At 43.4% G+C, this 26629-nt stretch overlaps 1 protein-coding gene across 3 annotated transcripts in view; it reads right to left on the bottom strand.

The window, feature by feature from the left end:
• Positions 1-26629, bottom strand: part of pax7a (paired box 7a) — a 43807-nt gene that overhangs the window by 6459 nt on the left and 10719 nt on the right. For all 3 annotated transcript variants that reach the window (XM_005943635.3, XM_005943636.3, XM_014340522.2), the window contains exons 5-7: positions 16264-16463; positions 9204-9369; positions 8537-8733 (exon numbers count right to left, since the gene is read on the bottom strand). In XM_005943635.3, the coding sequence (XP_005943697.1) occupies positions 8537-8733; positions 9204-9369; positions 16264-16463 (563 nt within the window). The remainder of the gene's footprint in view (positions 1-8536; positions 8734-9203; positions 9370-16263; positions 16464-26629) is intronic.

Raw genomic sequence — 26629 nt, 5'->3', positions numbered from 1 at the left:
CCTCCCTGTTTCGCCTCGCATACGGCGTCCTCAGCAGCCCAGAGTTCGTTTGTTGTTTAACGTTGTGTGAGTGCTGGTTTGGGAGATAATGTGAGCCAGGACCCAGTTTAAAGGACAATGCTCCAGGGCGTTCCCTGCCTCTTGCGCACAACACCCCTCCCTTCACACCCGCCCCCCTCCTTTTCTGCTCTCTCTCTACAGATAGATTACTTTATAAATAATAATAAAAAAGTAATTAATTCTCTCAACTTCTGAGCCCTCCAGCCTGTGGCAAAGTGAGTGCGGGAAGTGTAAATGGATACAATGTGCATCCTTTCAGATAAATAAATAGCACACTTGAGACAAAAAGAGGCCCTTTCAAACCCCCCTCCCCTCCCCTAATTTCTTCAACAGCCAAATTACATTTTTTTGTAACATTTTTTTGTTTGCGCGAATGTTTGACGAGTTGTTCTTTGTTGGATTTCACTCTGGAATAAAACAACGTGACAGAGACGGAGCTGAAACACTGCAAGTGATACAAGAAAAAAACACAATGAGAGAAAAGAAACACAGTAAAGAAAGAGAATGGGAATGTGCCGGAAGAGCTGAGTTTTCTTTCAGCCATTATAATCATTACGAGATCATAAAAGTCAACATTATTCCACTTCGACTATTTAATTTTTTACATTGTGTTAGGCAGTGAAATGGAGCTCATTCGTGTCTCCTTATAGGAGCAGTCGTCCCTGCTGCACCTGATAATAAGAAGAATGCACCCTTGCACTGGATTAAAACAACACCAATTCACAAGTGTAAAGTGAGGAAATGGAGTGCTGAGAATATGATAGCCTATAGAAAGAAGGCGAGGGGGGCAGCAGAGAGAGTGATATAGCGTGAGCGAGAGGAGAGTGGAGGCTTTGGGAAGTACAAAGACTCCTGTAGGACTGCACTGGCCTGAGGGCTAGCCTGCCTGGAGAGCTGATAGGAGCCCCTTCTGTTCCATTCCCAGCGCCAGCGCCAACACACCCCGCTCCACAAATACTCTTAATCTGCGCAATACTGGATTAGTTCCTCTGTCACCGATACCTCCCCGTTCTGCCCAAATCAAAATGCCCCCAAGATGTACCTTTAAGTTAGGCAGAGGTCACTGGGGCAGACAGGGAAAAATGAGCACTCCAAATGTCTGTAAGTTATCTGAGTAGTGCAGAATAACATTGTGCACCTTAGCAGATCTGCCTGGCTGATACTCGCTCCAGCAAAGAACGATTAAAGATCCACAGTGATGACACTGAATTTCAGATCAATATTTGAAGGCCAGTCCTCGGGGTGTGATTACAGGAAGAGAATAGTGTTTATTTCTGTAGCCCAGAAGTCTGGAAAGTGTCTGACTTTGGAAACAGTCAAAATATGAAATAAAACCTTAACTATATAGAAATGTGCGTATTTAATACATAGAAAGACACAAAGAACAGACAGACTTCTTATGTTAGGTCATTAAATGTTACATGAAAACTTAATTTAAATCTTTTAAAATCCTAATCAAACACTTAACATGAAACCAAACAAAAAAAAATGAAGGAAATAAATAACAAATGAAAATATCAGTGACTCCCCCCTCCAAGTCAGTCGACTCCTGCTCACACAGCGTCCCGCCCTTCCCCCCATCCCTCACACGAGAAGGCCGGCCCAGCGGGCAGTAAGGCCCCTCATCTGAGCAGACAAAATGACTATTTAAAAATAACAGTGATTGCATAAATTGAATTAAAGCGTTTTGGTCACGGTGGAGGTGGCGCGAGGGGTGGTGTGGGGCCGCAGCAGAAAGCCAGGATGGTGGCAGGCAGCAGATGACGGGCTCAGGCCTGCATGCCACTGCGTTAATTGGCCGCGGCACATTCATAAAAACTGAAAAGTGTCTTCCACTAGTGCCACAGGATGAAGAGACAGAAGCAGAGTGAGAGGTAGAATGGTGGTGGTGGTGGGGGGGTTGGTGCTGGAGGGAGAGAAATGGGCCTTTGAAGAATGTAATGCAAATGGGGGGTTGTGGTGGGGTGCTAATTGTGTTCAATTAAGTGGCTGATTGGCACTGACAGAATGTGGGCATTGACATGTCAGGCACAGATGAGGACGATTAGCGGGCACTGGAACAAGCTGTCACTCCTCACAACATGTTAGCCATTCTGCGCCTGTGCGTCTCCCCTCTGCGCTCCATGAAGCTGTTCACACGTACCAAAGGAAGCTTAAATGAGCGGAAGTGGAATAAAATTCATATTTATTTTAAAGGCTAGACACGCTCCCTCTCTGTTACTGCAAATTTCCATTAAGCTAAATGCTCATAGCGGCCTTAGCGTTCCAGAAAGCACAGCTGCTCAAGTTGGAAAAAGGACCCCACCCCACTCCCCTCTTAAACATCCCACAGCATAAGCTATAAACTTGGCCCCGCACTAACCAGAGGTTAATATACCGTCTATTGGGCTGCAATTGGAGAACGTGTGGGGAGCAATCCTCTATTCTCTGCTAGTGATATGCTTGAGTAACTATGGGATGGATTCAGCCACTGGGAACAAGAGAGGCCCCTTCTAAGCGGGCACACACATGCACACAGACTTCAGCTCGCCGCACCTTGCTCCAACGCCTCTTCTAAATTAAACGGCAGATTTTCTGATTCCAGGAGAGTGGTTTCAGCAAGGCAGGGCCTGGTGTGTGTGTGTGTGAGAGAGAGACAGGGCGCGCGAGAGAAGCAAGAAGCAAGGCTGATCGAGCGAGTAAGGAGAAAAACGAAGAGGGAGGAAGAAGAAGAGGAGGGGGGAGGAGTGGGGGTTGTTTGCTGAAAACAGCAGGGGCCAGGTCTAGTGAAAAATGTCAGGTCAAATTGTTCTTGACAGTGTTAATATCTGCACCTCATAGCCATAATTACATGTAAATAAATAGTGAAATAGCTCTCAGCTGGAGACTGAAAGGGGCGAGCTGCTGCATGAGACAACCAGCTGAGGACCCAACTACCTCCCATATTCTCATCTTATTGTCTGGATGTAGAAGGGAGTGAGAGACAGAGATGCACACGCAATGAAGCTTATTTTTAGTAAGTTTTTCCTTTTCTTTGCGATCCCCCCTTGTGAAAGCTGGAAGCACGGTATAAACTCTGCAAAGGGGTCACGAGAATGAGCCCACGACGATGAAGGTTAGAGGACAGAGAGAGAGAGTGAGAGAGAGCCAATAAACCAATGAGGGACAGGGAGAAAGAAACAGAAAGAAGGACGGACAGAATGGGTGAGAGGGAAAAAAAAGTCAGCTAGTATTAATCACAGCCATGCACCTGTCAGAGTGGCATCTGGAACTAAAAGGAACCACATGCAGCTAGACAACATCCCAAACCTCTGGCTAGCGGGGCAGGTTCACAGCAAAGTAGCCTTCCTTCTTCTCAAGCCATCCCATGACCCCCTGAACCCTGACCCTTCACCCCGAAGAGACAGGTCACCCAGCATATGCCTCACAGACACTTCACCTGTGAAGCAGGCTGTTACTGCAGACATTATTACATTATGACTATTATTATCATTATGATGATACAAGTAACCTTCAAATTGTCTGTGTATGAGGAAGGAAATCCCCGCCAGATGAGCATGTGACACTGCGTACACCCGTGTGCAATAGCTATTTTAGATAGGATCGATATTTGTGCCTATACTTTCATAAAGGCAGTGCCGCTCTCCACCTTATAGGCATTTCAACTGCGTGGGACACACAGCATGTGAATCAGTCTCAGTCATTTTTCCTCCTTAAATCCCCATCTTCTAGGATTTACTGAAATTCATATTGGCTGCCTCTGCAAGATAAATGTAAATCACATTCCCTTATATTTACTATTTATCAGGATGCAGCAGCTCACTTTCAGCAGGAAATATCTCTCACCCGCACACAAACACCCTTGCATTTAAATAGCATTTTTATTGTCCGCCATAGCCTTTCATCTGGGCGTAGGGAGAAGAGCTGCCTCTCCAGGGGAGAGAGTTGGAGCAAGAGCGGAAGGTGGGGAGAGAGAAAGAGAGAGGGAGAGGGAGAGAGCAAAGCACTATTGGCAAGGCATCGCTGGATGACAAAAAGCCAAGCGGAGAGAAGGAAGGTTGGTAGGTGAAAAATAGATTATGAATACACCAAGCTCCAACCAAAGATATTTTGGAACGTAAGAGAAAATGGCAGCACATGGCTGCTCAAGAGACTGAAAGATGGAGAGAGCAACAAATGGCTCAGATAAACAGGGGCTAGAGAGCTAAAGCACTGTCTCTGCTGCAAGGGGGAAAAAAACGAGGTTTGCATGCATGCTGCAAAGGTGGCTCCTTATACAGCATTTTTTTTTTGTCACAAAGCATCAAGTTTAAGCTGAGCAAGAAAATTATTAGTCACGTCACACTCGTCTGCAAGCGGCGAAAACAAAAACAAGATGTATTGTCACAAAGCAGAAGGCCAGCGCACGCAGAGGTACGTCTTCGGTGTCGCAGACAGAAAATCTTTCCTCAGAGTTCAAAAGTGTTGCAAAACAACAAAAAACACTAATAATCTGTGCAGAAACAGTATAGCCAGTGGATATGATTTACAGTCCCTGGATTTTCTTGGCAACTGCCGACAGCAGGTCTCTTTTTTCTGAAAGCCTCTTACATCTTTTTTTATACTTGCCAAATTGAAACAGTATTTGTTTTAATGGGAGTTCTAATTAACCAGTATGTATTCCCCCACTTGCTCTGCGAGTGGCTGAGCTATGAATGCAGGCTATGTGCTCATCCCCTTTGATTTGTTGTCAGTGGAGCCTGCCAGCTGACACAGTGCCCGGTGAGAGGCTTAATGCCCAAGTTTTAATAATGTGGGGGACTACATGAATCTCCCCCTCTCATTGGTATTCAGGTGCAGAATGTCTTGTTAGAAGTCAGGGAGGGAGGCGGAATGAAGCCAGAGCTCCAGATTGTTCCGTACATTTTCCCCTCTCCATTTTTTTTTTTTTGGCAACGGCAGAGCTTGCTTCTTAAAAATAATTCATCCCATTTTTAAAAGAAGCGTCTGCGCTAGCTAATGGAAGAGCAGCAGCACAGTTTGGAGTCTCCCCTGGCTTATCTCTCTCAGACAGTTGTGGGGAGTCGCTGGTGAGCATGGTGTCAGCGTGCGTGGTACGGTGCAGCGCCGCGCGGGCAGGCAGGCCTGGGGACACAGATCAAAGGGAGGCAGGGGTGAGAGCCGCTCTGCCTCTGATCCCATGTACGTGTGTGTGTGCGTGTGTGTGGAGGCCCGGCCCACTCACACAGCCCAAAGGCCCTCCTCAAATACACACAGACACACATCCTTGTCATTCCAAAACACACAACACTTTCATAAAACTGCAAAACAGAAAAAAAAAGTTCCTCACAAAACTTTGTGAACTTCCTTCATCAAAACAGCAATAAAATCTCTATCCACCATACCTATCCAGCTCACAGACTTCCCACTTTCCCTATCACGTCTCCTTATCATAAGGACACCCTACAACAGGCCCTCCATGCATTTCCCACTTTGATTCAACAAGAGAAATGCTTCCCGTTCCCTTTTCCCCCCCTCCTCCTCTATATTTCTAGAAATTCTGCCACTGAGCTCCTTTCGCTGGGCTTCAGCAAGTGCCGTTGTTTTCTTTCCTCTCCCAGCAGGTGTCCCTGTCATGCAATAATGAGGAATTCAGCCCAAATGGTTTCACGCAAATGCAATGGCCATGAATGCTGCTTCAAAGAATCATTTGAAAAGTATCTTGCAGCATCATATTACTGGGATTTGTTGAAAACGTGCTGCGTGCTTGAGAGATGATTGCCTGTTAAAGTGCACCTCTTCAGCTGAAAGAACGCCAATTTGCTTGTTTGTTTGTTTTTTACATGTGCAAAATTCATCGTGGCGATGAAAGGTCAAGAGGTCTACTTCAAATGGAATATTAAAAATGAAAAAAAGACCAGAGAGAAAAAGCAGGCGTCAAGCTTAAATCTTCAGGTAAGGATGGCTGAAATGCCTAACCTCGATGCCCTTGCCTGTACCTTTTTCCAACACCTGCTGTGCTGCTAAATGAAACAAGGCCAACAACAAAACACACTTCTGGTTTCATACCTATTGCCCAGCCATGCACAGCTTCACTCCCATGACCCCTAAATATACTGCCTCCTTCAACCAGCCAAACACGCTGTATATCCCACAATGACAGCAACCAGTTTGAGTGTGGATGGCTTTTCCACTGCCTGTAATGGGAAAATGTGTGCTGTCGGGATAGGTTATGGGATTGGGATGGACGCGAGCTCCTGTCGGGACTGCTGAACGCTGCAGGATTCCATTACAGACTTGGCACCTCGCCACCGCAGCCCATTTACTGCGAATCAGAGAATTTTTGTCAATCTTTACAGCAACCGCGAGGCCATCAATGCCAGGCACTTGAAGAAATAGCTTGCACATTCCAATGCACAAGCATATCTCGAGCAAACAGATGCCGTGTGTAACTTACAATATCATATTCTCATTTCCATCTCGATAGAGAGTCTCTTTGTGTTGATTTTTTTTTCAATTACAGGAAAGGAGGAGAAAAAACAGGGGAATAAAAAAAAATAACACGAAAAATAAACAGCGAGGTGTGGAACGCGTGCCGATAATTTCCAAAGATGAAACCCAGCCGTCGTTTGATTGAAATTCGGTTAAATGCAAGGAGAAGACAAAGCCCTCTCCGACTCTGAGATGTTAAAGTGGTTGTTTGTTCTGTGAATTTTCTGTGTCGTGAGTTTTCTGTGACGAGCTTGCGAAGTGAGAGGGGGGACAGATAGGAGCTGCCCAGCACAGCGGGATGCTGCACCAGGGAGTGAACTCTGATTCTGCTGTCAGTGGGAGCATTCATGTCCACGCTGAGAGACTGATAGGAATGCCACACATCATTCTTCAGTGTGGTGCAAACTACTCCGCAGCCAAAACATCCACACCATATACATATGGAAACTCCCCCACACATGAAAGCTGAAAACGCACACAGTTTAACTTCAAAAATAATGAAATAAATCTAAAAAAAAAGGACAATAAACAAATAAAGTTTATTTTAGGTTGTTTTATACAAAGACTTTTGTCAAACCATGTCGATAGAGTAATTGAATACTGAAAATCCAGGCTGCACAGTTGCCCAAAGGCTCCTGTCCTAATCCTCACTATGACAGGAAATGTTTAATATCCCAACACATTCTGGAATGTCTACGAAGAGAAGGAGAGAAAGCGGCAGTGTACCCCACGCCAGTATTAGAGAGCCATTAATGAAAAAAAAAAAAAAAGACTCCATGTTCCTGGTGTTTTTCTGCAGGTTTGCAGTGAGAGCATTAGCAGTTAAAGCCTCTGTGCCACGATTAACAATCAAACACGCTGTGAGCCTCCATGTTATCCTCCGTCGCTCCAGAAGGAGAGAAAATCTCTTTTTTGTCACAAAATCCTTAATTCTTTCTTCTCTGAAGAAAGAGGGTAATACCAAGAATGTTTCCAATCTGCTTTGAGAAATATTTGAAGAAAAAAAAAAGAAAAAAAAAAAAACTCCCAATAAAACACGTGTGAACGACGGGGTAATTGTGGACAAATGCAGCATTGAAATTCATTTTCAACTCTTTACACACCATTTCAATCTTATTTTCTGCCTGTTAACCACATCTTGTTGGTGAGGGTGGGCAAGACTGGCCAGTATTGATGGGTAATTGTGTATAATTCACTCCGTACACACGATTTGCATCAATACAAATCATTTTTCATTCTCTGCTACTTAAAGCTCAACCCTTACCACAGAGTCCTATTTAAACGCTCATTAATGGAGGAGTCCAAAGAGGTTAAACATCTGAAATCCAGCAATTTAGAGAGAAGAAGGCAAACAAATGTGCACATATAGCCGCGTGCTTTGAGATGGCAAAAGGAGAATGGGTGGGGATGGTCCTTTTTTATTTCAAAGGGAAACCCAAGGTGGTCCCCGTAATATTAAAAAAGGAGGTAAAGTGAGCAGCAAGGTGAACTTACAGGGAAGCATGTGCAACCCTGCTCAGAGATGCTTGTAAATCACGTCGTAAAGACATGAACAAAATCACACATAGCACTGGAGTCCTCCAGCTGCAGACAATTACATGAAGAAGATTATGGGTATACATTTATAAGCTTTAGCTAATTATTTCATCTGCATGTGTTCTCTCTCTGTGCTGTGCAGGATTTAGATGTCCCAGGAAAGTCGAAACCGCTGTTTGGAGCAGCTTGAGTACTTGCGGTGCTATCAAGATGAATTTTAATTTGTTGATGTTAATCCAATTGTTTTACAAATGTAGCAATTTAGAGTAGCTAAAATAAATCCAGGGCTTTGGAACATGAACATAAAAGCCCACACTGGCAGTTATTTTGCTGAACACGCTGTTTCTGAATTTTAATTTGCAGTCAAATACAATTACACATTCTGAAGTGTGAGAAGAGGAGGGGGAGGAGGGACTTTGGTACACTAAAGAGTGTGAACGCCACCTATGTGGGAATATGCAGACAAGTGATGAAAGTTCACTGGACTGACCTGCGGGGAGAGCCCGTTGCCAACGGGGTTCATGTGGTTGCTGGATGCTGAGGGGCTCATGAATGTGTCAGAGTAGCTGGAGAAGCTGTGGCGATTGGACGACAGACCGTAAGCAGAGCTGCTGTCAGCACTCAGACCTCCCTGATGCATGGAGGATGGAGGCAAGGGTTGGGGCCTGTGCAATGTACTGCTGCCCTCTGACATAAAAAACAACAACACATGAGCACAGGTGAGAACAAATCAGGGAAATTTCTTAAAATTTTCTTAAAATCTGGGCTGAGGCCCACCGGGAATCCTCACAGAGGCCTCACAGTTTGAGCTCAGTCAGTCATAAGTCACACATTAAGTGTCCTGCCAGTGTATTCTTTGGCACGTAGAAATGCAGCTTTACAAAGGAAAAGCGTAAAGGACAGAAATGACCTTTGCTCATAATACAACCCTTATTTTTGTCCCACTGTGACAAAGATGTGATTGTAAAGATAACTGCTCGCTGCATGGTTCTTATATGCTGCACATGATTCAGACATAATTTATGACACTATTACCACAAAAAATATGGATGGCATACCACAAATAAGCAGGACTAATGCAATATTTACCTAAATTTGATTACACTCCGAGAACAGAACATAGAGTATATTTTGGCTGGATGCTGTGTCAACCTCACCCTGCGATAGTGTGGTGCTGGGGTAGCTGGACTCTGGTAGCTGGTATGTGGGTAAAGTTGGCATCCCCGTGGGTGGGAATCCTCCAGGAAGAAGGTGGTTGAAGGCAGCTAGCTGATTGGCCCCGGCCTGTTTGCGCCACCGAGCCCGCCTGTTGCTGAACCAGACCTGCGGGAATAAACCAGATATTGTAAAAGGCATGAATCCAAATGGCTCACAGGATTTGATTTGATTCATTTTCAGCTGTTGTTTTCAGCGTCGTCTGTTTTTAACAAGAGTCTGTTTAGACTCTCAGTGGAGTCTGCCGGCTCCTGCCACCTGCAATTAATCTGCTGGTTGGCGTGAGTGTTGTTGCTGGTGCTGTAGGAGCTCAGTAGTGTGGTCCCTGTCTTTCTTAAGTGGTTGAGGCTGTGATCTATGTAAACAGGCTGCCCTAAGTCCACTTCAGAAGGAAGGAGTCGTTTAAAGGTCAGAAGTAGGTCACTAAGCTCCGCATCACACACCTCGAGTATGTTTGCGAAGCTGCTGCATGCTTTGAGGGAGGCCCATTTTCCCCATTTCTGGAAGCACAGTTAACTTGTTCATAGCTATTGTTCTGTTTCAGTGTGGCTGTGTGGTTGTTTTTAAAGGGGAAAAAAACAGGTTTTAACTTCAGAGTCGAAACGCGAAGTTCTAAGGCTACAAACAGCAAAAATGCTCGCAAAATGAGCAGCGCTACTGAAGCGCAGACAGACAATGTCACTTCCCTGAATGAAAGGGGGGGAAAAATCGGACCCTCTGGAACGGCAAAGATTTACACACTTTAAAAAGGCTTCTGCTTCAACAAAACATGAATATAATCAAGCCCTTTTGAAAAGATCCTGCAACCTGTTCCATTTAACCAAGACAAGGCCCGGGTTTCACTGTGTGCTAAGGGTTGAAGGACATTGATCTATGCCTCGCACAGGCAATTCATCAGAGTTTAATACACTGTCAGCGCAGTTCATCTACTGTTGTGTTTCAAACGGCCAGGGCTATTGTGAGAACACATGAAAGAAGGGGACAAAAGCCCCTCCATACGCCACAGAGAACAGTGGACACAAAGAGGGGGCGTCCCTTTTAAACAGGTCTTAAAGAGGGACACTTTCAAGGGGACTTACACAGCGACATACTCACTGCTTTTTGGGGGCTGCCTCTTTTTGTACACACAAACATATATAAACTTGTAGAGGCTACAAGGGATCTCAGCCCGTCGGAGATCTTAATTTGAATGTGCTTCTTTTCAAACACATTCACTGCCTCTGGTGTTTTTCTTTTCTTTTCCTTTCTTTTATTTTGACTATTACTCAGTTTAGTAGCGAGTGCTTAGGAGAAAGAAAATAAGATGCAACAGGCGATGACTGTGTCGGTACTTGAGAAAAGGGCAAACCTCAATTATGCAGGTGGAAAACCAACAGGAAATCTTTATCTCAAGCCCGATTGCTCCTGAAGACTACGTCTGAATCCCTCAATCAGCAATTCCAAAACAAATGTGGTGTGTGTGGCTTTCGGGAAATTTCTGCTATTGGGATGTAGTGGAGCGTGGTCCAAAGTCTGAACTAAGCTCCAACTGGGCCAGACAAACAGCTGCCTAGGCTCAGGGGAGGAGGACACGGGGGGGTACACCCCTTCCTTCCACACACTCCCGTTCACCCCACCCCGCAGTGCCACTTCACCTCCGACCTCATCGACTCACCCCACTCGTCTTTTATGTTCACTTTAACTTCCTTCTCCCTTTGTCATCTGAGCTTAGGAAGGAGCTGTTCCATCATGGTAGCCACAAAAACGCTTAAAACACTGAAGTCACTTTTTGCTTTCACCATTTTCCTTTTCACAGATACATATTCACAGCCTCCTATTGTTAACTTTGCCTATATATTTATATATTTTACTTCAAACTACTTTTTTTTTTATTAAACCTATTTTGTCCTAATTGTGAACATTTGTTGAAAACATCTGACATACAAAGTTTGTGCAAATTTAGTTTAGTGCAAATGTTCAGTTAAATAATTTAGTATATACATTTCATCTATCATGCTACTATGGAAAAGCTATTTCTGCGGCACAGGGGTCTGATCTCAATCATTTCTCATCTTGTTCCAGCTGCTGGAAAGTCTCACACAGAGAAAACTCTGGAATATCATCATGATTTATTGAAATCTGCAGTACTCTGAGAATTTCAACAGTGAAAGTTTTGCAGACTACCATACAGGCTGCAGCTCTGTCAACATGCACAAACAGTGGATGCAATGTTTAACATATTGGACGGAAGATGAGCATGCATCACAGACTGAATGGCTTTCTCCAGCAATCACTGGGCTCTTAGCACAGACTGGGATAAACATGTATTCAAGAGCCTGTACACTATCACACACATGCATACATTACTTGCACAGTCTTATACATGCACACATCCACTCTCACACTGACTAACACACAGCCTGAAGCTGAGGATTTGAGGCTGCGCTCTGGAACCTGATCACAAAGTCACCTTGGACCACAGATTCTCCTCTGCTATCCCCAATCCGGTTTAATTCTCTGCAGTACAGAGAGCTGCAGCACTTCTCCATGACTCCCTATCTACCTACAAATGTGCAGTTGAATTCCAATGGCTCACTTGTGCTTTGTTTTTCACGTACTAAACTGTTTTTTGCATCTAGTGCACTTGGATAGGCCTGCACAGCAGCTCTGGATCTTTATGGAGGAAGTTTTGGGAGGAAGGGCGAAAAGAGGAGACCTAAAACTCAACATTGGGAGTGAAGATTGTTGTCAAGTGCAACCAGAGTAGAGGCCGTAGATGCAAACCTGAAACACCTCAAACAAAAAACAAAAAACCCCTGCAAATACGACAAGGAGCAGGACAGTTTAAGTCTCGTGTCTGTGTTTAGCTGCATGCATCTCTTCGCTGCATGTAATCTTCCATTCACCCTCAGCCAGCAGAATCGACTCCCAGCGATCAAGTGGCATTTGGCGTTTTCTTATCGCCGATCGGTGATGACACACGCGCGCGCACACTCACACTAACACTGTAAAGGCGTGACACTGCACTGCAGTAAAAACCTGTCAGTGTTGTTTCTCTTAAATAGGATCACTCATATTTCAGGATTCTCCATTTATACAATCCTCCATGAATTATTTTGTCAAAGACAAGTACTGAATGTGTGACGCCTTTCAGGAGCCAATTTGCACCATTCGGTAGATGAATACCAAGAGCCGAGATAATGACAAAACAAAATGTGCTGCTGACTTCATATCCACAGAAAACACAGAGGGGTGATGCAACCAGCTTCAACACACAAATCCTCTTCTGTCTCACACCACGCAATACCCCCCTCACCTCCTCCCTCACACCTCCCCTCCTCTCGCCTTCCCCTCTTCTTCTTCTTCACCCCCCACTCCCCACTTCCCGCTCTCTCATTCCCTCCCTGCCTGCCTTCCAGACTGGCACTATGCTAATTAAAGTAGCTAGGAGTGTGAATTTGTGAGGAGAGTGGGATTAGCTTGATAAGTATCAGGAGTACAGAAGCACTGTACCAAAGTCATTTAAATTCTAATAATAAGAAACTGTTAGAACATTCACACTGATGCATTGCAACAATTTCTCCCGTACAATCTACACAAATCCTATTTATTCCTTTATGAAAAATAAACCCGTACTGGCGGGAATGTAGTTGCCCGTTGGATTTTGTGGCAACAATCGATCCATCGTGCCTTTTCTGCTGAAACTCAATGACGACCTAAAAGTCAGGGAACTGTGTATCACCTTTTGACATTAAGATTATATTTTCACCAGCTATTTGGAACGTTTGAATCAGCATTAGTCTGAATTCAGCTACACTGCTCTGTGACGTACAGATGCAGAGGCCGGCCCGGCACACAGACTCCACCGAGGCCTGTTTCCCTGTTGCTCGCTGCATGCACCACCAGGTCAGCGTGAGCCACAGATAAAGAGAGAAACTTTTTACCAAATTGATTTGCACACTTCGTAAAAGCAATGCTTATACCTTATTAGATTCCACTACCTATAATAGCTACATGCAGAATGTTTATTGGTAATGAAAGGGGACCTATGTGACAGATTCGGGAAAGCTAGCCAGCAGCCGCACGCTGAGATGATGAGCCTCAGCCGACACTCTGGAGTCAGTCTCTTTGGAAACTTCAGTCTAAATAGAGGGGAATGTAATTTGCTTCATTTGCTAGAGCTGATTTACGGAGGCCTGCGCAGCTCTCCCCATCCTGGTCCACTCCTCAACACAGGGAGCAAACACAAGCGCTGCTCTCCTGGAATGGCTTTGCTGCCTGCTCCTGTTAAAACTGAGGGGTTATCAGATGGAAAGTGGCAGAGCATACTGCATCAGTGGAGGATATAGTGAAGGTAGACTTGGCAGTGTCCCCTCCTACTGAGACAGGCTGGAACTAATTGCTGAGAGATATGGATCATATCCCACAATTTGTCAGTTGGGGTGATAAAACCACTGCAGGGCTCGGGGTGGTAAGGGAGTGCTGGTAGCTCTGCTGAAAGGGGCAGCGAGGTTGATAAAGATAGATGGTGAAGGGGTCTTAAAATGGCAGGCGAGGGCAGACACAAGGGAGTTAGCTCTGTTTACGAGTTTGGGTTGTGAGTCAGCGCTAAGCCAAACACTCATCACTTCAGCGAGAATCAAGCGGTTTAATTTACAACACGGCTTTGAGCTCTGGCTGCTGAGCGCCAGCGCGGCCATGTTTGCAGAGGTGCTTGCCGCACGAGTGCTTTTACCTCTGCACCGAACCTAAAAACTGCTTTTCACATTATCGCTGTGTTTAATGACAAATGGATAACAGCGAGCCGTGACAGCTGACACACATACGAGTTAAAATATGAGTCTATGAGCCTCCTCCAACACCCCCCTTCCTACGGACAGTTTCTCAGCCCCAAACACCGGTTAAGTCTCTGAACGACATCTGGAAGATACGTCATTGCAGCTGTGCTGGAGAGGCTTTTCTCTCAGGCCAAAGGGTCTCCTCTCTTCTGCCCTGTGATGGGCCATTTGGGCACCTATATGTAAGCCCAGCTGGTGGAAATTTCCCGAACCAAGTGATGCAAATAGCACTCACATGCACAAGCTGGCAAATTTACATTTAAACAACATCCTTTCATATTTAGCTTCTATTCTCTCTCACTGTTTAAATACTGAAATGTTTATGTGGCATCTCCAGTAGTCATTAAGAACAAACCCCGAGATATATTTGGGGAAACACAGAGATAAAACTATCAGAAAATTCTTAGAACCACAATCCTTGAAACATGCTCGTCACACTGTAGGGCAACTTTGGGCATTAATATATTTTGGCTACCAGAGTCCCTTTCTTTGTAACCTTCTCAGAAAATTAAGTTTAAGTTGACCTTTTGAGACTTTCAAAGCCTTAAAGAATTAGATTATGAGCAAAACAGCATTAACAAATTATAGCCATGTCTCAAATTCCTCAGGTTTTCACATGACATCATTTAAGTCTATTATCTAACAGCAGAGAGGCAGCAGTCGCTTCATGTTCTTTTTCTCCTGCTCTCATGTTTACATGAGATACACATTAAGTCACGCTTGAATTTTTCTTTTAAACCCAAAGAGGGACCACGCTCCCTGATGACTTTGAAGTGCACTACAAAGATGTATATACTTATATCACCTCTGTCATAAGGTTTGCTTACTTTGTGTGGCTATATTTGTCCGATCAAAATGCAAAATTGAATGCTATTTTTAAATCAATAAAATAACTATCTTGTCTTGACTCGCTTCTTACACTTTTAAAAGAAACCCCCCTCAAATATATTGCCTTGTAACAGCGGTGAGATACATTTCTCTTTCCCTGAGTGAGGCATTACACACTCAGACATATTGGACATCCTTGTTGGGGGGTTTCAAGATGGACAAAGACATGTGTGGAATCAGTTACCCAATTGCATGTTTGGAGTGTGATGCACAGTTAGCATGCAGTGAGGAGTTGGAGGGGTTAGGGTAGTGTGAATGACTGTGGTAAGAGGAGAGGGGTGCCCCAGACCCTTTTTCTTTTTTACTAGCAGTTGATTGATTAATGTTGTTGTCGGAGCATAGGGTCCCCAGAGAGGCTGAAGAGCCCTGTGTGATATGTGGTGGGTTTTACAAGCAGCGGCGAGCTTGAAAGTGATGGGATGAGATCCTGGCCAAAGGCCGAAATGAGAAATCCATCAGGAATGCATTCCCTTTCTCTCCTCTCCCTTTTTTTCTCTCTCCCTCAGTCTTTGGTAGAACAGCTGCTGCTATAACTCTACTGTACATATCTTTCTTCAAGCTTACATACAACTGCAGGGCACTCAGGCTGTAGGACAGGTCCCCGGATCTGAGGTGCGAAGGAGGGGAGTATCTCTGTCAAAGTACTTGAACATGAAAGATAATGGTAGACAGCAAGCTTCCTTACATGCAACAGTGAAGTATGACAAAAAGGGGCAATATGGCCCTGATGGATGTGTACACCAGTACCATGGGTAAAAGAAGGCAAATGTTAGGTTTTGGGAAAAAGATATTGCTCTTTGCAGTATCTTTAGTTGTTGCTTTAGTTAGATGTTAGCATTTATGCAACACAGAATCCCTTAAGTCTTCTGTATGAGCTAGGCCTCAGTGATTTTCAGCACTGATGGGTTTTTTGCACAAAGCATAGCTAAACCTCAATTACACATGCGCTTCTTAAAGGAGCAATGTACCTAAATTACAAATAAACTACTGAGCACTGTGCTGCTAATTTTTCATGTAAATTAACCTTTAAGATTTCATAGGTGGATGTTTGCAGCATCAAAAATCACTGGAACTCTTTCATTTTTTTTTTTACTAAACACAGTGTAACAAGGTTTGCTGCATGTTCTCAGAGCTAACTGGAAAGCGATGTTTGCTGTGTACTGATGTCTCAGACAAAGGGGTCTCAAAATGATCCAAACTTCACAGCCAAGCACCAGCAGAAATGCGTTTTCATGCAGTCTGACTACATCACAGTGTGCATGCTTATCAGTCCGAGTACTGGTACTGCTTGTCTAACCTGTACTCTGGCCTCTGTAAGTTTCGTCCTCTGAGCCAGCTCCTCTCTGGTGTAGATGTCAGGATAATGCGTCCTTTCGAAAGCCTTCTCCAGCTCTTCCAGCTGCTCGGCGGTGAAAGTGGTGCGGCTGCGCCTCTGCTTCCTTTTAAGAGGCAAGTCGGGCTCAGAATCGACATCTGAACCATCATCTGTCCGGTTACCTGAGGGGAAAAGGAAAGGACAGAGGGCCACTAAATGAAAACAAGCTAAGAAGCCTTTTATGTGAATATACTGAGTAGTGAGGGGGGAAAATAGCCGCAAATATGGGTTGAAACTTATCATAAACTCAGCATTAAATGGATTCTAAAAGAGCCTCTTTTGTAGTCTCAAGAGTGGGGGACTGGCAACACAGTGGATTCAAATGACAGCTACTTTTCTCTCAGTATACAACTGGGAGAATATTATCTTAATCTGTGGATATTTATTTAATATAGAAGAGCCCCTGATATACAATCCTGCCTCTGAGAGGGGCCCCAGAGGCTGTGAATGCAGAGAGCTGAGGGGGAGTGGGGTGTTGGTGGGTAGAGGGGTTAATCTGCACAGGCCACCTTGCTGCTCCTCACCCTGCTTTTCTCTGTCATTGGCCCAGGGCACACTGCTCATACACAGTGCAGCCAAAACGTATAAAATAGAACACAATATCACACCAAAACCATTCAGTCCCATGTGTTTCCATCTGCTGTCATTAAATGAATTAGAACACATTTTACATTACTTTTTAGGCATTCAACTAAGCTGAATTTTTGCTCGAGGAATATAGATACAGCACAAAGCCGTACAATCCAGGCCGACAGGGAAATTTTTGACAGCAAATATGCATTACCATTGCACATTACCATTATAACTGAATTTAGAAAATTGCATCATTTTCACCTCCTCTGCATGTCTATTCAAACTACATGGCCCTTTTCATTTCATGTCATAAAATTCATATTTTCATAATTTCCTCATTGAGACATTGACAAGGCTGCGTGATGTGCCAGTGTTGCTCCAGGCCTAGTTGGATTGCATCACGCACAGTCCAGAAAGTGTGGGAGAGGGAAAATAAAGAGAGATACTGAAGAAGAGGGTGCATGAAGAGATTTCCGCCTCTGACAGAGGCCCTTTGCCATTCAGCTCGAATGAAAAACTATGCTGCTCACCTGAGTGTCTCGCCTGCGACTGATTTGTTGTTTTACAGCTCCAATCTCCGCTCGTAGCTCACTCTAGTCAAATCTTTCAACATAAGTGGACAAAAGAATACTCAGACCTGGCCTCCAAATAACAACTGTGAGAACAAAAGAGCAACAGAGCTGGCGGAGTCTCAAGGCCAGCTCCAGAGTTTAATTAAACAAGGAATTATGGGATTATATGGAGACTATCATTACAGGCCACTCTATGAGTCTTCTACGAACATTTTTTGTCCCCCTGAGCTCATGCTCAATGATTCTCTGCGGATTACATGTGTCCGCAGGACATGAGGCCGCATTCATTAAATCAATTCTTCAGTCTTATCCTTTTTAATAAAGATTGATTCTTGAAGCACAAGCTCACTCTGCTGCAGAACACCCTTGAACATACAAAGTTGAATATGTACATACACCACATATCCCTTTGTTGGTTTTCATGAGGATGCGTACATCCATTTGGGCAATAACTTGCCATGACGACACTTGAGACCAGCCCAGCGGTCTGCGGATCACTTTCCAAAGTCACCTCTGTGTCCTACAGGGAGACGCCGGGGCCACAGCCGACACATTCTCAAGGGGTTCGGAAAAAGACACCAAAGTCTTCTCCTCCTCAACCGATTTTCTTGTCCTCCCCTTTGTTCGAGGTGGGTTTTTTTTTCCCACTGACTTTATTTTGTCGCTAAGCTGATGTGGCAATCTTTGTCACATTTAGCACCCATTAGCAGGCAAATGACGCCTAAGCACCTCAGCAGACAATAGCTTGTACTTCTGCTCGTCATTAAGCCCCGCAGAGCCAACACATCTGCTCTCGTACATGAACCAGAAGCACGAGGTCAGCGGCCCTGCCTGTAATGAGTAAGGAAAAATGGAACACGGCACACGCTGTATGGAGCCAACTGGGAACGGGGTTGGATGTGAAACTCATCTATATGCTGACTATATTTGGGTGAGAGAGAGCCCGCCGCTGATTGCAGCGGAGTTGCAATAAAGGACAAGTCTATCCAAAGAGCGGAGGAATTAAAACGTGGTCTGAATATATGCCAGTTAAACACAAGCACGCATGCACGCACACACAAGTACATACAGAGAAAACAGCCACGTCTTCAGCTGTCTTCGATACAAAACACTTTAAAATCAAAATTTCATGTCTCCTTTTTCTCCTCACTTATTTGCCAAGGTGAACAGACAAAGACAAAATACGACTGAACAAAATCCCTGCAGGGCTGTCAAGGTCAATTCCTTAATGGTCTGTTCGGCACAAAAAAGGTACATTCTGATTAGACCTTTATATAATACGACTGCTGTAATTTCCATTCAAATGTTCGTGGGATATTGATAAACCACTCATGCCTTGTCTCATTGCTTATTGTGCAATTAGAATCTAATTATGTGGCATCCAGTGGGCACGATTAGTGTCGTGTACTCTCCTCCAGGGGCCCTCTGAGGTTTTCCCTCAACATTGATTTAAAATTGTGCCCCATAATAAACAGGAATTAATCAGGTTTGCACTCTGCTTTGTCAAAGTAAATACCTGATAAAGATTCAAATTAGCACTGGTTAAACGAGATGGTTATTGCACAGACGGGTTTAAGGACCAACTTGAAGATAATACAACACTGATCTACAATATTACAAGTTACAGTCCCAAAATATGACTGATCTGATAAGTTTAAGAAGGCAAAAAGTCAGTGATACAAGTAAACACATCCATACTACTGTGCAGATCAGCTGCATACATTTTATATACACCTATTTCTATTATTCTGTTTTGCAGTTAGTATTTTACCAACTGGGAAAATTAATCAGATTTTATTTATGATATTTTTAAGATTTATTTAAGATATATTTATTTTGAAAAGCCATCAAAAAACACATATTTGTATTTTTTTTCTTGAGATGTTTCACATCCATATCTATATCATTCAATAGGAGGTCTATTTAGAACAAACATATTTATTATATTTAGTATTTAACAATTTTTCGTTAAGGTTTTAATGTGGGTTTGTTGCTTTGTAGAGTTTTGCTTTTATTATATGAACTATTGTTAGTATAGTAAAATAAGTGATGGGTGGTGATGGGTGGGGGTGGGGTCTATAGTACACGTGAAGCTTACAGATGTGAAGAACCACATCCTTTCACCTCAGCGTGACTTTGCGTCAGCGATGCTTTAATTCTGAGCAGACCTTTTAGATAGCACATTCCTCTTGGTCTTGAAGGACTCGAGCTGCTAGTTAATAGTTTTAAGGTTACTGTGAGGTTTAAAGCCTGCTCTCTTGCTTGATGCTCCTCTGCTGACCTTGCAGACAGAACACAGGCAGATGGGATCCTCATCACCCCGTTTCCTCAAAACTCGTCCTCATGTCGACCCCCTCCCCACCTACTCCTCCAGGGCTCCTCGCATTCTCCCTCCAAACCCTCGGACTCCTCCGGTCCTCCACCTTTACCCCCGAGACACTGAAGTAATCCTGATTAAACGGACAGCTGTCCAATCAATCCGCACAATTAACCACATGATCTGAGGGGTTACAGGTTTACGATACGTCACCCTACCAATAAACTTCACGCCCGCCCGGCATTTAAAAATCCTGGCCAAATTTGTGCATCTGATACGTTTAGTTGGTGCTAAAAAGCGCAAGAAAAAGATAGCTCGGGACTGATAAATAAAACTATTTTAGAGCTTTTATTTAGAAGTAAAATATATAAATAAAATAATACTTTGGGGAAGGAATTACAATGCAAAAACAAAAGACCATTTTACCGGAAGATTAAAACTTTACTTTCAAAATCATAAAAAAAGGAAAAAAATCATGGTTTTGCAGCAGTGCAGGTGCTTTATCCCCTATCTCACCTGTCAGCAGTATTAGCATCAAGTAAAGTGGCACTCATCCTAGTCAGGCTGTCTCTGATATCATAACCCATGGCCTCAATATCAGCCATACCTTTGCAAACTATCCAAGACAGAGGGACAAAAACAGACAGGGCTTTGGCAGTGCAGCATTAGCTCATAATGGCTCATTTTGAAAAGCATATTAGTTCCAGCATAATTACAATCAGGCCTCACGCTCTCTGTTTTGCAGGCATTCACAGGACCAGCCTGTGAGCACCGAGTCACACCAGTTGACTGTGACTGACAGCAGATTTAGTTAAAAATGGTGTTTTTTCCTCCCTCTTTTTTCCCACAGGACAAAAATAACACCACATCTTTTCTCCCTATTTATGTTGACTTGTTTATTTTGTGCCTACCTTTTGTCGTACTTGATACCGCAATTATACTTTTTGTCAGTCAGAGGGGGTGAATATCAAAAGGCCTAATTATGCAAACAGGCCTGTGATAAGAGGCATCTGCCTGAGATGGGATCTGCTATCTCTGACATGCATCTGTCTCTGTGCTGTCTTTGCTGCTCCAGGCCTGCATATAAACAGCCCTGCCTGTCCTCAGGACTGCATGCGATTCAACCACCAACACTGGAGTGGAGGGATGTTTCGGGGGCGGGGGGTGGATCGTGCAGCAACATCAAATAACTAACAACTTCCCAATTTGCATTTTTTGGAGAATGGTGCGGCATCTCTGCTTAATGCACTTGCCTGTTCATCCTAAAGGGGTTGCCAAGTTAAAGGAGGCATATGATTCAAGGCATTTACTGCAGGATGTATCTGAGATAGGAACCTCGTGTGAATACAAGATAGACGACAGCGATAACCAGAATGGTTTATAGACAGACGCTCTATGAATAATCTTTTATTCCCCCTGTAGTTATCTCCCCGCATGTGAAAAACAAATTCAAAACTCTGAAAGCAACGCATAACCTCGGAACAGCTCGAGTTTACTCGTTTGTATGGTAATAAAATAGTCAGATCAACACACCAAATAATTTATCAAAAGGCTGCATGTGTGGCAAAACCAGGTTAACTGCTCACTTGGTCTGGTAATAGGCCAGGAAGCGTTATCACTTTTCTCCTTGTTGACAAGGACCTTCTCTGGGCAGTATTTTGACATTTAGGTAAAATTGAATCTGGATAAGATGTGTAAGTATACATAAGGACATGAAAATCCACCAGATATCTAAAATAAAATCATTCTTAGATCACCTTTATGGACAGATATCAGCGGTTTCTGTTTTGTCTCATGCATATCATACTGATTACTAGTTTGTAGCAAGTGGCTGAGGCCCATTGGCACTTGCCCCAAAATCTATTTCAAGTGGTAAGATAGCAAAGTGAGACCGGAAACAGAGCTCTAAGGTCTATAACGTTCCATAAAGTTATCTATTACTTTATAAAAACTTCAAGTGAACCCGAAGACTGTCCCGTTGTTGCTGCCAAGCGCAAAATCTCCTCCTGTCACTGTCAGGAGATTTAGGCTCTCTTACGTTGGCATTCCTCATGAAAATTCCCAAACTTTTTCCTCTTGTCTCTCTGACAGAATCGCGCTCTTTAGGAGGCGCTTGAAAAAAAGAAGAGGAGAAAAAGGCAAAGGAGGAAGAAAGATGGAGGCTCTATAATCTTTGGCTCCCACAACAAACAATTAGCCCCCTTCTCTCTTTTAGAGGTGGGCAGAGGGGGGGGCAAAAGAGAAAGCAGAGGAGACAGAGAGGGAGAAGCAGCGAGAGCGCTGCTCTTTTATGGCTCTTGTCATATGGATGAAGGCGCAGCGCGTCCATGAGAGCGCATGCTCACCTTCAACAACAGGGCGTCCACTGGGCCTCACGGCCTTTTCAGCCCGGAGAGACGAGCTCCTCAGGGGGCCATTAGAGCATGAATAGGGGCCTGACAGCCTTGTGCAGCTCTGCAGGGCATCCATAAACGCTGACATATTGACTCCCCATGCCTCTGCGCTGCCTGAGTGTGAAAGCGTGAAGGGCTTGAAGGGTGGGATTCTTTTTCTTTAATATACTGCTGACTAAAACTTGGATATTAGCTACAATATAAATGTTTGCTTATGACTTTAAGACATTCTGTTTCCACAACAGGAAAGTCTTATAACAGATAATTTCTTCTTTAGTAACCCTTTTAATGGGTAATTATTTGGGGAAAATGTGCTTTAAACACTGTGAGTAGTAAGTTTTCCTTATTCACACATCCAAATGCATTTGCTTATTTTCAAAATTTTCATTATTTTTCCTCCTGTGTCACTTTTAAGGAACAAAGTCAGATTACAGAGCCACGTGGACCCTTAAAGACTTTAAGCAGACAAAATGTGAACCCGGGCTCCTGCCACCTCTCCCTAGCCCACTAAAACTGAGCTTTGCACCAGATTTTCTTTTCTGTCGAGCAGAATGTCACCGCCTGATCTCAAGTCTTTACTAATTGAGGTCACAGCAAAAGTAATGAAATTAAACGAGAGCACAAGAACATAAAAAAGAGGAGCCCATGGGGGCCTCAGCCAAATGGCACTAGAGCCAGAGCCCCGTTCCCCCAGCAAAAAGCTCGAAAAAAAAAAAACCTACGCACGAAATCAAACAGTTACGTCTCAGGGCTATGAGCCAAGGTCTCCTGGAGGAACAAATCATTTTCTCAACAAAGCCAAAGAGAGATTACTGGGCACAGTATAGGAATGCACAGCGGACATTTTTATGCGCCCAAGGGAAGTTTCCTAATTTTCTGGACAAGGATGGGGAGCAAATATTGCGGAAAAGTTTGTGTGGCACAGAGGACATCAGGAAGGAAAAAAGAGTTGGTGAAAGAGAGGAAGATGGAAACTTTAACAAAAGCTCAAAGAATATTTCAAAAAGAAAATAAAAGTTGTTAAATTGCCACAGGAACATCTACATTTCTTTATAATGCCTGTCTGGCTGCTGATGTAGAATTGAAATATTATTTTAGAGTGAAAACTAATAAAAAGCTGTTTGATCCAAAAACCTTGGAGAATATATTATTAAAAAGGCAGTCGTGCTGTTCTCCACTAACATTTAGCAGGCTGCAAATAAACAAACCGTTACCAAAGAGCTCCTTTATATACAAGAACTTAATGAATATTTCCTGTAGAGAGCTTATTCTCTGGCCACAGTAAAGCATTACAGTGCTTGGCATTAATTTCCGAGAGCCCGCCATATTGAGGGGTTGTAATGTGCACAGTAGAAAAGCTTTTTATACTGAGACTACATATTCCCCAAGGAGAGAATGACTGACGATGCAGAAATAAGCCCATTAGTTGAAAATAGGGGACAACATTTGAAGTTGTTATTTTGACGGCTAGGACAGGAGCTCCACCCCACTGTTTGGACAACTGCTTTCACAGTTTAACTTAGTAGGGAAAAAAAAACACATTTCTGATTTGCAACACTTAGGGAACATGCTTATTGTCTTTGTGGTTATGAAAAAAACATGCACAATTAAAACAAATGAATATTTCAGTGGCGAAGCACATCAAGAGCATAAAATGTGAAATGTTCTGGCCCTAAGTAGCATAGGCTAATGGCGATTTTTAAACTAGCAGACCATGGTCAATGCTTCTCATTCATCACTGAGGGAGAGCGCGGGTGCACTGTGCTAAACATAATTACTGTTGCACATTATGTGGGCTATTCCTGCATTGTAATAAAATTAGCCAGAAATGCTTTTTGTCTTTTCTAATGCAGCTCCATGGTAACCAGTGGATGGCCATAATGCGAAACACTGTCCCCGATCCGTGCCAGCTGTCAGAGTTTGACAACCTTAGCTGGCAAGGTGAATTGGAGGAAACTAGATTTCTTTCAGTAAATTATGTGGCTCCGACCTGCTCATCCAGTGCACAATTTTACATGGATATAATAAAGTCCGAGATGTCCTGATGTACTGAACACTCATGTTTGCGATCCTTCATTGTTTAGCACAATGACAATGGCTTAATCACCCAGACAAAGATCTATTTCTGCCAAAGGTCCTGCTTATTATTGCACCGTTCATCTTAAAATTTCTACTTCAGACAGGCAGAAAATTCAAGCGGACAACAGAGTTTTTTGTTCTGGGTTCCTCACAGAAAAGTGGCCTAACATAAAATTCAAATGCTGCGACAACATGATTTTTTTTAAGCTTTTTAAATTATATTCAATCCTTATAATAAATATTTCTAAAACACAATGGGCAAAATAAAGGTAAAGCTATAAAAATGTCACTATAATTGTAGTGTGTGTCTAACACCTGTAAAAACGCCGCAGAAAACGGCTTTCTCAGGCTTGAAAAGCTAACACAAAGGAAACGGCAACAGTTTCGTTTTTAAATTTGCTCAAACTCTAAGCGAAGCATTTCATCTGCTGAATGATATTTCCTGCGTAAGTATAATGCACAATTACCGGTGAAACTTCCACGATTTCAAAGGCCTTTGTCATTTAGCGACATTATCTGTGAGCCAGTTACAACATTTATGTTGTCTGGTAGATAACTTATTAAGCAAACTGACTACAATTTATGAAATTACATGGTTAATTATGTAGTGCCTAGAGCTGGAATGACAATAAACTATCTGTCTCCTTTGGCAGTCACCCTGCCAAGACAAAACAAAAACACATTTTTTTTTACCTGCAGGAGAAATTTACAATAACATCAGTGTTTGTTTGTGACGTTTGGAGCTTTTTTTTGTCCTGTAAGTGGCGTGATGTCCAGATGCCATTAACGCTCACGGTGACTTTACTGTTCACTACCCTTGTTTATGGTACTGAAATGACACCAGCTTCTCCAGCGATGTGTAGAAAAAACAACTGCACCAACCAGTGTTTTTATTCTTTTTCTTTCTTTTTTTTCTTCTTCTGGAGGCCAGGTGGAAAGACACCAACAGCACATCTCAAAGCAATTAAATGAGATTTCTCTCCCATAACAAATACAATAGGTTTTCCCATTAAAACCTTTGAAACGAATCTCCCCTGCTGAGAACACTTGTCTCTCCTTGTGGCATGGCTACGAATCAGCACTGAAAGATAAATAAATAGCCTTTATAAAAAAAACATTGGCCTTCTTGTCAGGACACATACCCACTCAACACTAGCAGCAGTCCACATGTCAACTCATTCCCTTCCCATTTCCTCTGCTCTCCTCGCAAAGACACTCCTGTCTAATGAAGTAGAGGGACTGCAATCCCACAGGGCTAAACACAGCTCTGTCATCCCTGAGTGTTGTTTTCCCTCTGGACAGCCCAGTCATTGTCCACTATGGAAGGTAATACTCACCATTCAGGATTCATTACAACACCAAATCTCTGAATGAGCTGCCCACTGCAAACACACAACTGCCCGCGAGAAGAAATAGGCCTCCTAGGGACCCCCTGCCAAACTTAATTGGATTGCCAATATGGCCCACAGACGTTTGAGAAGTCGAGAAAAACAATGGAGCAGAAAATAAATACTCCAAAGCCACATAGATGACTCCACTTGGTAAACTAACACAGTATTGATCTTCTTCTTCTTTTTTTTTTTGTTTGTTTAGAAAAGCCTCATCCCTGCTAATAGCTGTCTGAGAGTGTAATCTCCCCCTTGTCCTCCCCCTCCTCTCCTCCCCTCCACATTCCCTATTATGTGGCTCCTTTCAGAGAGCCCCAAATAGTTTAGGTTCAGTGTTGCACTGGGGTATGGGGCATGGGACTGGGGACCAATTGTTTGCTAATGTTGACACCTGCCAGAGCAGGCTTGGTCTATTTGGGGCCCGCCAAGCTGTAAACTGGATGCTCCCCCTCTTTAGCGAGATTAAGTGTGGGTTGCTGGGGTCACAAATCACTGGACTCCCTCTGATGTTGTGAGGCACAGAGCCAGAGACTAAGAGGGCTAAAAGAGAAAGCTGAGGAGGGAGGGACAGAGGAGGGAAGAAGGATAAAGAGTGACAGTCTATTGTTTACTGAAAAGGAAGGGAATAATGTATCTTCTTGAGTGTGCGTAACCACTGTGCCCCATTCAAAAAAAATATATATCAACGGTGAATCCACGTCAGCCTGCTAAGGCACTGAACAGATTTCTGCCTTGTGTTTTTGTGCCCCCTTTTTTGCGGTGCATTGTTGGTCAGAAGCTTTTTGTCTGAAATTGTCTCAGTTTATGCATTTTCTGCCCAAAAAATACAGCATTAGTACTAAAAGAAAAAACGTACTGTTTGATCATAAATACAGATGATATGCTTTGTAATATACTTTTGTTTCTATTGCAATTGGATTCAGGGAATCTAAGAATATGTTAATAGGTATTTCCATATATATATAT

Source organism: Haplochromis burtoni, unplaced genomic scaffold (assembly GCF_018398535.1).
Source record: "Haplochromis burtoni strain Fernald_Lab_line unplaced genomic scaffold, NCSU_Asbu1 Contig_378, whole genome shotgun sequence".
NCBI classification, from domain to species: domain Eukaryota; kingdom Metazoa; phylum Chordata; class Actinopteri; order Cichliformes; family Cichlidae; genus Haplochromis; species Haplochromis burtoni.
Note: the sequence above shows the minus strand (reverse complement) of the source record. Positions and strands in the feature narration are given on the sequence as shown.